The 16023-nt window shown below is 36.5% G+C and overlaps 1 protein-coding gene and 1 pseudogene across 6 annotated transcripts in view; one reads left to right on the top strand and one right to left on the bottom strand.

Annotated features, from left to right (window-relative positions):
* Window positions 1–16023, top strand: part of Afg1l (AFG1 like ATPase) — a 228255-nt gene that overhangs the window by 78974 nt on the left and 133258 nt on the right. For all 6 annotated transcript variants that reach the window (XR_004517163.1, XM_010635303.3, XM_033763435.1 and 3 more), the window contains one exon: window positions 14151–14250. Coding sequence is in view for 5 of the 6 variants with exons in the window: in XM_010635303.3 (XP_010633605.1) it covers window positions 14151–14250 (100 nt within the window). In the remaining variant the exon portion in view is untranslated. The remainder of the gene's footprint in view (window positions 1–14150; window positions 14251–16023) is intronic.
* LOC104869914 lies at window positions 4707–5657 on the bottom strand (annotated as a pseudogene).

Here is a 16023-nt window from a genome sequence, read left to right on the forward strand (position 1 = left end):
AATTATAGACATTCAGCACATTCCATTAAAAACAAAACAAAAAACAAAGAAAAGAATAATATCCAGAAAACAGCAAAGTTCTGTTGCTGCTGTGGTACCTGGCACCATTTTTTCTTTTAAATTAGCATCTTAATCATCATCTGGAAAGAGAACATTCTAGAGTAATATCATTAAATGTAGCTCTGATAAAGCATGGTCCCTACTATGTATCATAAAGCAGGTACAAGATATTTTACATTCATAGAGGTATGATACAGTACTGTCCTACATCAATAATACTACAATCAGTTTTGGTTTGAAATTTACTTTGTCTACAAATAAGATTGCTACCCCCGCTTTTTTCTGGGCTCCTGTCACATGGAGAATTGTTTTCTATCTTTTCACTTTCAGTCTATGGGCTTCTTTTTGCACTAGGTGTGTTTCTTGTATACAACATATTGTTGGATTTTGCTTCTTATTCCATTCTGCCAGTCTGTTTCTCTTGATTGGTGAGTTGAGGCCATTGACATTGCTGGTTATAACTGATATGTACTGACTTATTATTGACATGTTATTGGCCTTTTGTTGACTCTTTTTACTTTTTCACCTTCTCCTTTTAATTTCTTGCCTTGCCTATTTGATTTGCTCTGTTGGGCCTCATGGTGTTGTTGCCTTCATTGTCTTTTTCTAGGATCTTGTTTAGAATTGCTTGTAGTGCTGGTTTGGTATTCATGTAGTTTCTCAGGTGTTCTTTGTCGTGGAAGTGTCTTATTTCCCCATCCATTTTGAAAGAGAGTTTTGCTGGATACATCAGTCTAGGTTGGAGGTTGTTCTCTTTTAGTACTTGAAATATCTCATTCCAGGCTCTCCTTGCCCCAAGGGTTTGTGTTGAAAAGTCTGCTGTGATTCTGATGGGCTTTCCTTTGTATGTGATTTGTTTCTTTTCTCTTACTGCTTGTAGTATTTTGTTCTTCTGTTGGGTTTCTGGGATCTTGATTATTATATGTCTAGGTGTAGATTTTTTTTTATTGTAGCTAGTTGGGGTCCTATATGCCTCAGTTATCTGAATGTCAAATTCTTCCCCTCTGTTTGGGAAGTTTTCTGTCATTAATTCTGCAAACAGCTTTTTTAAGTCATTTGTATTTTCTCCTGCTACTTCATGTATTCCTATCAGTCTTATGTTATTCTTCTTTGCATCATCTAGGAGTTGTTGGATCGATTTCTCATGATCTCTTACTGTTTTTAAGAGACCTCTCTTTTCATGGTCACTGACTGCAATCTTATCTTCTATATCTGAGAGCCTATCTTCGCATTCTTTTATTCTGTTGCGTACACTTTCAATAGAGTGTTTAATCTCCTGGATATCTGTTTGAATCTGTTTTATGGATTCCATTTCTTTCCTATGTTGGGCATTTATTTTTTCCATTTCTTTCTTATGTTGGGCCTTCATGGCTTCTATCATGGTCCTGAGCTCATCTATTTTTTTGTCAGTTTCTGCTCTAGAGTCTCGAATCACGACTTCCATTTTGCTCACTATCTCTATGGTTATCTGGGAAATTATTTCTGTTTTGAATTTTTCTAGAGCCTGATTGATCTGTTTTGTTACTTCCTGTGCTTTGAGTTCAAGGTGTCCTGGTGGTTCACTATCGGCCTTTTCATCCTCGTTTGCCCTACTGTTTGCCATTGGTAAACTGGAAGTCTGTCCTTGTGTCTTGCTTAAGTGTTTTCTCATTTTTATTTTTCTTGTCGGACTGTCCTTGGTTTAATCCCTGGGTTATCACCCAAATCTTCCTTATATATTTGCGCCCTAGCTTCTGAGTCTCTAATGACCCACAGACATTCTTATCTTCATAACATCAGAATAAACAGCTCATCACATCAACCACAATGCTTTATCCCAACTGATACAATCAGCAACACATTATGATCAAGCACAACTTGGACACTGACCACCAGTGGTAGTCACTAGTCTATCACCCTTAAATCATTTGAATTAAATTGAAATCAAGAAGCAGTCCAAAACATGTCTGCAGTGAACAAAATTTCAATGTAGTGTATTTACCATTTAATGGCTCAGACAGAGCGAGGATGCAAAACCCATGATCTTAGCTAGCTGATGGCTGAACCCCATGATGCTGACTGACCTCGGGCTGCAAGGCCCAGATTGAGTTCCCCAACCTTCTGAATGGTTGAACTCCACAACGTTCTATTACAGGTTTCCCATGCCCTTTCTTTAAAGATGTTCAAAGTTGGGAATTCAGAAAAATACCCTTGATCACCACCTCTGCCTCTGCAGAGTGGGTCCAAAGACTGGCACAGTCAGGAGGTCTGAGAGTGCGGGGGGGGCTTATGGGGGTTCAGGGGCGCCCATGAGGCTACCTTCCCGGTGCTTGAGCGATGGCTACTGGGTCGGGAGCAGGCGTGGCTCTCCTTCCTGTGGTGGATCAGGGCCCAGCCTACCTCCAGGCTCTTGAGTGATGGTGGCTGGGTTGGGAGCAGGCGTGGCTCTCCCTCCTGTGGTGCATCGGGGCCCAGGCTACCTTCCCGGCGCTTGAGCGATCTCTCCACATCTTCTTTATCCACTTATCTGTTGATCTTTCCAAGATTTAGTTATTACAAATTGTGCCACTATAAACGTGGGTGTGCATATATCACTGTGGTATAATGCTTTTAAATTTTTCCAGGAGATACCAAGAAGAGGTATGGATGGGTAAAATGGAACCCCTAGCTTTAGTTTCTTGATAAATCTCCACACTGATTTTCACAGTTGTTGCACTAGTCTACACTCCCACCAACAGTGGAGAAGGTTTCCTTTTTCCCCACAGTGCCTTCCGCATTTGTTAATGGTTGATTTCTTTCTTTCTTTTTTTCTTTTTTCCATACTGGGGATTGAACTCAGGTCCTCATGCTCACGAGGCAGGTGGCAGCACCACTGAGCTAAATCCCCAGCAATGGTTGATTTCTTGATAGTAGCCAATCTTTCTGCAGTGAGATGGAATCTCAGCATTGTTTTAATTTGCATTTCATAAATGACCAGTGATGTTTAGCATTTTTTTTTACATATTTGCTGTTTCTAATTCTTCATCTAAGAAGTGTCTTTTCATTTCAGATGCCCATTTTTGGATTGGGTCTTCAAATTTAGGGGATCAGCTTTTTTGAGTTCTTTATATATTCTACATAATAGTCCTTTATCTGATGAATAGCTGTTAAAATTTTTTCTCACTCTGTGGGTTGCTTCTTCACTCTGTTGGTGGTTTATCTTGCTGTGCAAAAGCTTTTTAATAAGATGAGGTCCCAATTGTTGATTCTTTGTAGTATTTCCTATATGGTCTGGGTTTTGTTCTGAAGTCTTTGCCTACTCCTGTGTCCTCAAGCATTCTGCCTATTCTCTCTTCCAGCAGATTTAGTATTTCTGTTTTAATATTTAGATCTTTGATCCATTTTGATTTTAGATTAGTGCATGGTAAAAGATATGGGTCTAGTTTCAGTCTTTGGTATGTGGAAAGCCAGTTTTTTAGCACCAATTATTAAAGAGGCTGTGTTTCTTCCAGTGAAGGTGTTCAGGTCTTTTGTCAAAGATAAATTGGCTGAGTATGTCTGGAGTTGCTTCTGCATCCTCATGTCTGTTCCATTGATCCTCAGGTCTGTTCTTTTGCTAGTACCATGCTGTTTTTATCACTGTAGTTTTTTTCCAAACAAAAATCATATTTATTTCAATAGCTCAAAGTGCAAATACAGTGAGTCAGTTCACAAAGTTTGAAGATACCGATTTAAGTATAAAGAAAACTTACTGTACAAAAATGAAAGGGTAAATAGAAATAAAGTTGAATTTTTAAAAAATTTAAGTAATTGAAAAAACCTTTTGACTGAAATATTCCACCTACATCAAAATAGAATATTTTAATTTATAGACACGAACAGTGTATTATGATAAAAAATAATTCCCTGAAGAATCACCCTAAACTTATCAGCTCCAGCCAAGAAATAGAGTTCTTGGTATTGGCTGCTGCTGATCTGCTGGCTTTAGTCACTCACTATATCAGCTGCTGCAGTTCCACTCATGATATTTTATTTTAGATGAATTCTAGAAAATGTTTCAAAGGTAGGGACAATGACCTATATTAAGAATGACCAAGCCGGGTGTGGTGGCACACACCTGTAATCTCAGCACTCAGAAGGCTGAGGCAGGAGGATTGCTAGGAGTTCGAGACCAGCCTGGCCTATACAGTGAGTTCCAGGTCAGTCTCAGCTACAGAGTGAGACCCTGTCTCAAAAAACCAAAAAAAAAAAAGAGTGACCAATGTGTACCTAACAGACTTAGAAACACTGTCAACTTCAGTTCTCTGGTAGTACTGGGGAAAAGACAAATAATCTCACTACTGAAAACCTTCAGGTTAGCAACATGGCTAAACTGACAAAAACTGTATTTAAATATTTATTTATTTATTCATTCATTCATTCACACACAGACCTTTTATATAAAGTAGAAAAAGTCCCCCATAGGAAGATAATTAAAGGTTGTTAATATTCTTTTTTTTCTTTTTGGTTTTTTGAGACAGGGTCTCACTATGTAGTTGAGACTGACCTGGAACTCACTATGAAGCCCAGGCTGATCTCAAATTCACAGCGATCCTTCTGCCTCAGCCTCCCGAGCGTGGGATTACAGGCGTGTGCCACCACACCCAGCATTAATATTCTTTTTATCACTTAGCAGCCAAAACCCATGCTTATTGCTGCTCCCGGGAAGCAATGTTAGCTACTACTTTCAATTCAGGAAAATGTAGGTCTTCAGGAAGGTCTGAGAGAGATTTATTCAGTTTTCTTTTCTGAATTTTCTTCATCTTTTCATTATAAGCATTATACTAGAGTCTGTTCCAAAAAGCCTGTCCCACCATGTAAATGTCGAAGCATATTTTCCAACGAAGTTCATGTGATGAAAATCGTGATGCTGGGAACCGGTTAGAAGGGATGAAATTTAAAGGGGTGATAGGAATATCATAACCACTGTGGACATCGATAGTTGTTACCAAACACAAGGTCACCCAAGCCCAAAGAAGAACTACATGATCGCACAAAAGCAAGATTTCAATGAAAAATCCAGTCCCAAGGATCAGAGTTTCCAAAGGATGTGCATGTTCCACTTCCATTGCAAATGGAGCCTGAAACTCATGATGAATTTTATGAATATATTTATTTATTCTTTTGTGGTATAAGAGTCTATGCAAGAAATAGTGCCAGGTGGCTTCAATGACTACACAGCCCAAGCATCTTGCCAAAAGCGCATACCATCTTGGCACTGTTTCCCATTCATAAGGAATGTTGAAATACTCTGTAAAATAATAGGTTCCACAAATCAAAAGAGCTGGATACAAAAATGATTAAAGAGAAGTACTTTAAAACATTTCCATTGGCTTCCGTATGATTCTGGTTTATCCTTTTGGATTTTGTACTTTTTAATGTAAGATATAAATTGAAATAAAAATCTGGGTAAACACAGCAAGAAATAAATGGCTTCATGAACTATAATGGATCCCCATGTTGCAATTGTAATTATTTAACATAGAGTTCCAAGCATTTTTAAATGGTCTTTGCTCAAGATTCTCAGGCAGAAGCAAATATATGTACTCCACAGCCAACAATGCTGATCTGGAGACTCTGGTGCTTTTATTAGCTGCCATTTCTCAAATCTCCCCATGCACTTTTCAAATTCTGTAGCACCTCGAGGACACGCTTATCACTGTAGTTTTGCAGTATAACTTAGAGTCAGGGATTGTGATACCCTGCCTTGCCTTTTTTGGCCAGAATTACCTTTGCTATTCTAGATCACTTCTGGTTCCAAATGAATTTTAAGATTGTTTTTTCTACTTCTGTTAGATATTAGATTTTTGTTGGGATTGTATTAAATCTATATAACAATTTTGGAAGTATGGCCATTTCACTATAATGGTTCTTCCTATCTAAGAACAAGGGCTCAATTTCCATTTTTTGATATCCTTTTCAATCTCCTTTCTCAGTGCTGTAGTTTACAACATAGAGATCTTTTACTTTGTTAGATTGATTCCTACATACTTTTTTTTTTGATGTTATTGTGGAAGGGATTGTTTCTCTAATCTCTCTCTCTCTCTCTCTCTGTCTCTCTCTCTCTCTCTCTCTCTCTCTCTCTCTCTCTCTCTTTCTCTCTCTCTCTCTCTTTTTGAGATAGGGTCTCACTATGTAGTTGAGACTGACCTGGAACTCACTATGTAGCCCAGGCTGGTCTTGAACTCATAGTGATCCTCCTGCCTCAGCCTCCCAGAGTATTGGGATTACAGGTGTGTGCCACCACACCCAGCATGATTTTTGAGTATTGATTTTGTATCCAGCTACACTACTGAATTTGCTTATCACATCTAAAAGTGTTTTGGTGGAGTTTTAGGGGTCTTCTGTGTAGAATATCATGTCATCTGCAAATAATGATAACTTAACTTCTTTCCTAACTTGTTCCTTTTCTTTCTCTTGTCTAATTGCCCTGGGTAATATTACCAGAACTATATTGAACAAAAGTGGTGATAGTGGATGTCTTTGTGTTGTTTCTGATTTTAGAGTAAAAGCTTTCAGTTTTTGCCCATTTATTATGATGTTGGCTATTGATTTGTCATAAATGGCTTTTATCAGATTAAGTTATAAACCATGTTTACCAGTTTTCTGTAGGGTTTTAAAGCATGAAGCGGTGTTGGACCTTGTCAAATGCTTTTTCTGTATCTATTGAAAAGATCATACAGTTTTCGTCCTTAGCTCTGATAATGTAGTATGTTATATTTATTGATTTGTGTAACCATCCTTACATCCCTGGGATGAATCCAGTTTGGTCATGGTGTATAACTTTCTTCATGATTTGCTGCATTCTGTTTGCCAGTATCTTATTGAGGATTTTCACATCTATGTTCATTCGGGAGATTGGTTTGTAATTCTTTTTGGTTGGATCCTTCTCTGGTTTTGGAATCAAAGTGATGCTTACTTCCAGGAATAATTTGGAAGTATTGCTTCCCTTTCAATTTCATTAGAGAGTTTGATGAGTAGCCCCATTAGGTCTTATCTAAATTTGTTGTAGAATTCAGCAGTGAATCTGTCAGGGCCAGGGCTTTTTTTTGTTGGTAGGTTTTAAATTACATACTTAATTTAATTGGCTGATAAGGGTTTATTTAGAATTCCTATGTCTTTTGGATTCAATTTTGATAATTGATATGTATCTTGGAATCTGTCCATTTTTTCTGTATTTTCCATCTTATTAGAATACAGGTTCTCAAAGCAGGTATTGATGATCTCCTAAATTTTTGCAGGGTATGTTGTGATTTCACCCTTTTCATTCCTAATTTCATGTATTTGAGTCTACTTTTTTTGATATGGTTGGCTAAGGGTTTGTCAATCCCCCCCGGTAAATTTATTGGTACATTTAAAACAAACAGTACAGTTACATTTATCATTGGGATCTTGTACCTTTACGTGATATGTCTTGGTTCTTATTTTTACCTCATACTCCTGCCCTCCCTTCGCCCTTCCCTATTAACAAAGACTGTTTCCATTTTTTCCTTTTTTCTTTGACCTTATTTCCTTTCCCACTTCCCCTTTAACCATTTTCTTCCTATTTCACACTCTCAATTATGCCATTTGAATCTTATTTACACTTTTAGTTTTTCACACCAGAGAAACTATTAGGTATTTACTCAAGTATGTCCTACTTACTTCACTTAAGAGCATAACCTCTATGTGCATCTATTTAGCTATAAATGACTCTAGTCTCTCATTCTTTATAGCTGAGTAGCACTCCATTTTATAGAAAAACCACATCTTCTTTATCCAGTCTCCAGGGGTTTGTGAATTTTATTTAATCTTTCAAAGAACTAACTCTTTGATTCATTGATTCTTTGTATTGTTTTTTTTAGTCTCCATTATTACTTTCTGATGATTTTTATAATTTCCTCCCTTGTCTGAACTTTGGGCTTGACTTGCTGTTCTTTTTTAGAGGCTTGAGGTTAAACATTAGGTTGTTAGCTGGGTGTGGTGGTGCACGCCTGTAATCCCAGCACTTGGGAAGCTGAGGCAGGAGGATCACTGTGAGTTCAAGACCAGCCTGGGCTACATAATGGGTTCCAGGTTAGTCTCAACTACATAGTGAGACCCTGTCTCAAAACAAACAAACAAACAAACAAAAAACCAAAACACAAAAACACATTAGGTTGTTTATTTGTGCCTGCTCTGTTTTCCTGATATGGGAATTCACTGCCATAAATTTCCCTCATATGACTGCTTTCATTGCATCCCATAAATTCCAGTATGTTGTATTGTCATTATTGCTTAGTTGTACATGTTGTCTGATTTCTTCTTTAATGTCATCTGTAACCCATTGGTTTTTCAGGAAGGTGTTAATTTCCATGTGTTTATGAAGTTCTTGTGGTTTCTTTTGCTGTTGATTTCCAATTTCAGTGTGCTATGGCCTGATTATATTCATGGGATTGTTTCAGTTCCTTTACATTTACTTAATCATGTTCTATGAGCTAGTATATGGTCTGTTTCAGTGAAAATCCAATGTGAAGCTGATGTTATAGGGAGAAACACTGTATAAACATCCATTTGTCTATTCATTCCATTTGTTCAAAAGTTTGGTTCAATTCTAATATTTCATTGTTGATTTTTTTTTGTCTAGTTGGTCTGTCTATTTGTGACAGTGGGGGTGTTGGGACCCCCCCATTACAACTGTATTAGTGCTTTTGTGATTTTTCATGTCTGTTAATATTTGTTTTCTATAGTTGGGTACACTATTTTTGTTGTTATCTCTTCCTCTTGGATTGTTCCCTTTACTGGGATGTAGTGACCTTCTCTGTCTCTCTTAATCAGTCTTGGCTTGAAATCCACTTTGTCTGCAAATAGAATAGTTACCCCTGATTTTTTCCAGGTTCCTGTCACATAGAATATTGTTTTCCATCCCTTGACATTCAGTCTATGAATTTATTTTTTAATTAAATGTGTTTCTTGTATGCAGCATATTGTTGGATCTTGCTTCTTGATCCATTCTGCCAGTCTGTTTCTTTTGATTGGTGAATCAAGACCATTAACATTGATGGTTATAACTGATATGTATTGTCTTATCTCTGTCATGTTATTTTCCCACTGTTGACTTCTTTTTCTCCTTTTCTGTTTAATTTCTTGCTTTGCCTGGTGGATTCATTCTGTTGGAGTTCATGGAGTTGTAATTCTTTTTGTCCCTTCCTAGAATATCCTTCAGAGCACTTTGGAGTGCGGTTTGGTGGTCATGAATTTCTTCAGGTATTCTTTGTCATGGAAGTATCTTATTTTCCCATCACTTTTGAAGGATAGTTTTGCAGGGTACATCAGTCTGGGTTGGAGGTTGTTTTCCTTTAGGGCTGGCTTGAAATACTTGAGTCCAAACTCTCCTTGACTTGAGAGTTTGTGTTGAGAAGTCTGCTGTGATTCTGATGGGCTTTCTTTTATAGGTACTTTGTTTCTTTTCTCTAACAGCTTTTAATATTCTGTCCCTGTGTTGAATTTCTGGAATCTTGTATGCCATGGGAAAGAATTTTTTGATCATTGCTAATTGGAGTTTTATATGGCTCACTAATCTCTACGTCAAATTGTTTTTCCCTGATTGGGAAGTTTTCTGCCATTACTTCTGAGAACAGATTCTTTATGTCATTTGTGCTATCTCCTGCTTTTTCACTGATTCCAATCAACCTTATGTTATTCTTTGCATCATCTAGCAGTTGCTGGATTTCTTGTGGTTCCTTGCTATTTTTAAGAAATCTTTCTTTTCATGATCGCTGACTGCAATCTTGTCATCTCTGTCTCATATTCTGTGTTCACATTGGCTCATTCTGCTATGTATACTTTCAATGGAGTTTTTAATCTCCTGGATATCTGCTTGAGTCTGTTTCATGGATTCTACTTTTTTCCTATGCTGGACATTCATGGTTTCCATCATGTTCCTGAGCTCCTCTATTTTAAAAATCAGTATCTTTCATTCTGGACACCATCTTTGTAGTTATCGGGAAATTATTTCTGCTTTGATTTTTTTCTTGAGCCTCATTCATCTACTGTTACCACTTCAGAGAGTCCAGGTGGGTGACTTTCTGATTTTTCCACTTCATTGCCTCTGGGGTTTGCCTTTCGTGAGTTGAAAGTCTGGGTGGGGGTTGCAACTTGTTTAAGTATCTTCTGATCTTCTTTTCTTTTTGTTTTTAAGTTTGATTCCTTTGTTGATGCTTGTAAATTCCTTATGGTGAGTAGCTTTATTGCCAGTATTCAGAACCCTTAGGAAATGACTACTTCTCAGAAGTGTCTTCCTGGCATAGCTAGCTTCTGGGTTTTGAGTCTGTTGCAGGATCCTACCTCCTTAATTTACTGGGCATGAGAAGTTTCTGCCTACTTAGCCCAGCTGCCAGTTCTTTGGCACTTGCCTATAGGTTGTTTTTGTTTTGGTTTTTTGGTTTTTTTTTTAAAGACCCCTAGGCAATCTCAGTCTTGGTATACCAGAAGCAACAACTGATTAGCACAATTAGTCACCTTGGCTAAGGTAGTACAATCAACAATAGCAATAGCATCAAATACAGCCTAGAGAGTGACAAAACTATAGCCCTTAATATGGCAATTTTACCTTTAGGAGAGAAGATTTAAAAGGTGTTAGGGAGTGAAAAACAGAAAGAGAAGAGGAAGAGACCAGAAGCAAGGCTGGAGGACAAACTTTAGGAAACTGGTGAAGAAGACAGGTGGGAAAGAGAAAAGGAAAAAATAAAAACAAGAACAGAACAACAACAAAACCTAGAAACTATGTTCAAACAGTCAAGATAAAACAAAACAACTAGAAAGGAAGAAAAAAGAGAAAAAAAGAAACCCCAAAACATCCAATTCAAGGTGTGTCTCTGCTGTCACTGTTAGGCATTGTGGGCAAACAGATTCCAGAGCCAAATTGATCAATCCCAGCAAGCTAGCTGCAGCTTCACCGTGGGGTAGTGGATAATCCCAGCCAGCCTGTCCCTTCAGTTCCCCTAAAGTTCAGGCTGATTTCTGGCTTTAGGCTGGAACCAGATTCCTTGAGCCTACAACAGTCTATGTGTCTCCTGCCAGTTTGAACGCCTTTCCCTGCCCTCCTGCTGTCTTGAACTCGGCCCTCAAACCGAAGCACCAGAGCCACTAGATGGAGTCCACCTGCAGCTCTTCTGAGTTCCAAGCTCAGTTGGCTCCTCTCCAAGATGGCTACCAGCAAATCACCCTCTCCTGGGTGAGGTCTGAAACCAGATAATTATTTGTGCTTTTAAATTTAAGGAAGTTTTAAGATTATGTTTTGTTAGCATTTAGATCACATTTGCAGAGTGTGTTCTTCATTAGCTTGATCATCTTTGCTAAGTGAGGCATTTTAGTTTTACCTGTGGGAGCATTTATACTATTCTTATTTTGACTGAGAAATATGTTTAGATAGATTTTTTAAAAAACATGTTTTAGTTGCTAAAATAAAAGAATAACTTATTCTCAAAGTTTTCTTTTAGGATATTTATTATATCCTCTTTGAATATTTGTGTTACTTGTTAAAACTTTATGATTCTGAAGATATGAAAATACTGAGGGAAACGGATTTTTTTAAAGTACGATGTCTCCATGTCTCTTTTTACAGAAAGTGAAGAGATGTTTTACTAACATGGTATAAAAAATGAGCAGAACATCTCGTAGATGTCTGCTCTGTAAGCCATCAATATCACTTAAAATAGTTTAACCATTTTTATAAAGCAGGAAAGCTATTAAAAACTGCTAATAAAAATAGGTGCTTATTTTTGCACTAATACTAAATACTGATAATGCATGCTTATGTTTGTCATTCATTACATGGCACTGTACCAATCAGTGGATGACTGAGACTCAAGCACTTACACATGTAAATTAACCATTAGGTTCCCCCCACCCCCGCCTTTTTTTAAGTGAGTCATAATGGAAAGCAACTCTAGGTCATAAAAAAATCTCTTCTCTTTAATGCTAATGAAATGTCTCCACTCTGTATTAGCAGACTACCCTTATTTGTACTCTGTAGCCTTCTCTTTTGTTCCTGGTGGTAATGAAATACTGGGTGCTGAAAAAACTGGCTCTCCAAGAATGTGGGACCAATTGTCTTCTATTCACTTGTACTGTAAAATTACTGTTCTCCAGCAAAGCTGAACAAGTGCCGGACAAGATCAAAAGAGTATACATTGGTACCCAGCTACACTAAGTGACTCCTGCTTTATTAATTAGTCATAGCTCCTCCAGGTTACTTTACTCTGATAAGCCAGAGACATTCTGCAATATAAAAACAGTAAAGTATAACTCAACCACAAACCTTTACTATCAGCTTTCTTCATTCTTTGGTTTAAATCTTTGTTCTGTGTAATAATCTTCATTTCTTCACTTTTCTGCACCCTAGGGCACACAAGCTATTTTTAATTTTTTCAAAGACATTAGCAATGTAGTCAAATGACTATTGTTATTCTCTAAAACTGAGTAGCCTTTAATTAGTATATATTTTTTAAAGTGAGTAAGTTGAGATCCAATTTCAAAATGCAATTGCTAGTAAAATTTGCAGGCTCAGTCTGTCCTCTCATCAGAAATGCCACTGGTGTTTAAGCATTTGAAAAGGGCCTTCTCTGTGACTGGTTTTGCGGAAGCAAAATTTGACAATGATCCTAAGCTCCAAATTAAATAATATCAGCACGACTTTTCTTTTCATTTAAATAACCACTTTTGAAGTTTCTGAGGTCTTTTTAATTTAAGGAATCTTTGGTAGGTTTTAGTTAATGTTTTCAAGTTATAGCTTGAGACAGAAAAAGAAAATTGTACCTCCCCTTTCGTGGTTTTGTTTTATTCAGGTGGGGGAAAAATCATTAAACTTTGATTAAGACATCAGCTGTCAGAGAAAAGTGATTTAGACCTAGTTTGTTATTTGTGGTGTTATAAACATTTAGTTAGTGGCTCAGTGTTTTGAACAAATTGTAAGAATTCCACTAGTTTCTATGTTCCCTTATGGGGCTTTAAAATAATAGTGTGATATATTTAGGAACTATATATAAAGCAAGTTTTTAATAAGATTATTCGAAATATGATTAAAGAAATATCTAAATATTTTTACACTGAGAATATCTGAAACTCATGTTATATACTTAAGGGGAAGTTATAGTGATTAATAATTAGCTTTAATTATACATTTTTTTAAGTCAACTTCCCTTGTTGCTATATTTCTTTGTGAATTTAAAAAGTTTAAAAATTATTAAGCTTACTTTTTCATTGTGAATTTTAAAAATAAGTAGTTTTAGAAAAGATGATTAGTTGTATTTCCTTGTAATCTAACAGATGGATAGTTTTATTTGCATTATGCATTTCTAGTTTTGTCCGAGTTTTTTTCCCCCAAAAAAGCACTGTATTAACTGTTCTTATAGTAGTTGTTTTTTTTACAAGGAATATTTGTGTTTGTGAAGGTTAGCAGAGGCTGGCTGTGCTGGAAGTGACTGCAGTGCCTTTTGATTATTCATGGACAGTAATAGAAGGCACTTAAAAAGAACAATGAAATTGCTTATTTTTGTGATGGGCCATCTGTTGAATTGTTTTGTGCAACAATTGCACAATAGTATCTATGTCATATCATTCTATTTTCAACAGCAGCTGATTATGTCTCACTGGCTACTTGTCCTTATTTCTGAAGTCCCATGACCATTTAAAGTCACCTTTCTAGGGACCCTTGCCAGAAAGGTATTAGAAACAGCCTGTATATTTTATTTTATTTTTCTCTCTCCTTTTGGAGTATGTGGAGGAGGGGCTGGTAGAGCAGCAGGAGAAGGGAGTTGGTCATGTTTTAATTAATTAGACTTCCTAAATGTTTTGGACAATTATTTATGCTTTCCACCTGTAGTTCTATAAAAGAAGTTACTGTAGAACCATTTGATAGTTTGTATAAAAATGATAGTTTTGCAAAAAAAGAGTTAAGTTTAAAAGGCTGTTATACAGCCTTTCATGTTTTTAATTGTCTGTTCTTTTCTTCATAATGATAATTAGAATTTTTCTCTTTGAATTCACTTCCATCTTTAAAAAAGATGAGCCATTAGTAAATTTGTTAGAGCAGAAGTGAAATTAAAATAAAACAAATGTGTTGTTGTTCATAGGTCACTGACATTGCTGATGCCATGATTCTGAAACAGCTTTTTGAAAATCTGTTCAAAAATGGGGTCGTCGTTGTGGCAACATCCAACAGACCACCGGAAGGTAAAACCAAACATTGTGCTAGTCTCATCCAATTAGGTAGAAATTAACAAGCTTTTAGATATCCTGAATTTTGTGCTACTTTCGTTTTGTTAATAAACCTGATGACTTTGCTTATCATTAGTTTTATAACTGGCTTAATCTGAAAATCAGTCTGTATTTGTATTTGAAAAATGTTTATATCCTTAGTGAGCTAAATCCAATTGACCTCCCATATTGGAAGCACTTGTTCTTTTCCCCTTGAATATTAGATATATCATATGTATATATCAAAAATACAAGCTTTTCTATTAAAACCCAGTGAAATATAAGATGAAACTCTTAATTAAATTTTAGAAAAAGATAATGCCTGGTGGAGAACGCTCTCTCTCTTTCTGCATTAATACTTTGGCCCTTCTGTTTAATTTTTCCTGCTTCATTCATCTCACTCCCTCCAATTCTAGTTACCAGTTTTCTGGGTAACATTGAGGACTGTTCTTGGTGATGAGGATTGCAATCATACCCTAATCTTTTATCATCTAATAACTTATTGGTTTATAGATAAATGAGTTATCAATTTTAACTGAGGAATAGTTAATACATAATTATATTTTAATAGAAAATAATTGACAGTTGAGTAATAATTGACAGTTGATAATGCCAACACCAGAAATTAGGAACCTAAGAGAGTAGATAGTTGTGGAATACTGTGGTCTTGCACAAAAAGAAAGTGAAGCAACACTTGAGGGGCAGAGAGACTCAGGCACCAAAGACAGATTTTCTGTACATCACTATGTTTTCCTAGTCCTGCTTGCTGGGTCCAAAGCCTTGTTTTCTCTTCATGCAGCTCGGAAAATGCAAAACTTTGTTGGCTTATGATTATTACTTTAGTTTTTAGCTTCCTGTTTGCTTTTTAGCTTATAGGTTTTTTTGTTTTTTACTTTCTTTCTTTCTTTTTTTGGTACCGGGATCAAACTCCAGTCCTTGTGCTTGTGAGGCAGGCAGCAGAACCACTGAGCTAAATCCCCAGCCCTGTTTTTTACTTTCTTCCTAGCCGAAAATATACTTAGTGTACTTAAACATTTCTAGTGTCTTCGAATTGTATACTGTCTTACATTTTATGGGTTAAGGATCTTAAGGCAAGAGAGTATCTTAGATCAAATCGATAGGAATGGGTAATTACTAGAAAAGTTTCAGATAACATACATACGCAGTCTTAGTTTTATAAAACCTCAAATAAATGATTCATTCATCAACTTATCACTTAGGTAAGTACTTGAATTACCATATACAAATAGACATGTTTTGAGCCAGGGATTTAGCTCATTGGCACCCATGTCTACCTTGAAGTGCAAAGTCCTGAGTTTGATCCCTAGGATCAAAAACCAAACCAAACCAAACCAAAAGAACCCCCAAACCCCCAAATAGACATGTTTTTTACTTTTCAAAGAGTATAGTGTTGGGTTATTTGAAAAGCTAGAAACAAAATCCAAACTTTTAAAAATTTTATATATGTGACCCTCATTTTTTATGTTCTCAAATTTTTGTTCATGATGTTCTAGCGAGAAAAATAGTAGTGTAAAATTTAACTGAATGGAGACACAGTAAATTAGCAGACTGTAGATTAAATGACTAGAGAATTGGCGTTAGGTGTGGTAGTAAACACCTTTAATCCCAGCACATGGAAGGTTGGTGCAAGAGGCTTGGTGGGAGTTTGAGGACCATCTGAACTATGTAGTAAGTTTAAGACTGGCCTGGAATACATAGTAGGACCCTGTCTCAAAAAAAAAAAAAAAA

This window comes from Fukomys damarensis, unplaced genomic scaffold (genome assembly GCF_012274545.1).
Source record: "Fukomys damarensis isolate Sample0158 unplaced genomic scaffold, DMR_v1.0_HiC HiC_scaffold_14, whole genome shotgun sequence".
NCBI lineage: Eukaryota > Metazoa > Chordata > Mammalia > Rodentia > Bathyergidae > Fukomys > Fukomys damarensis.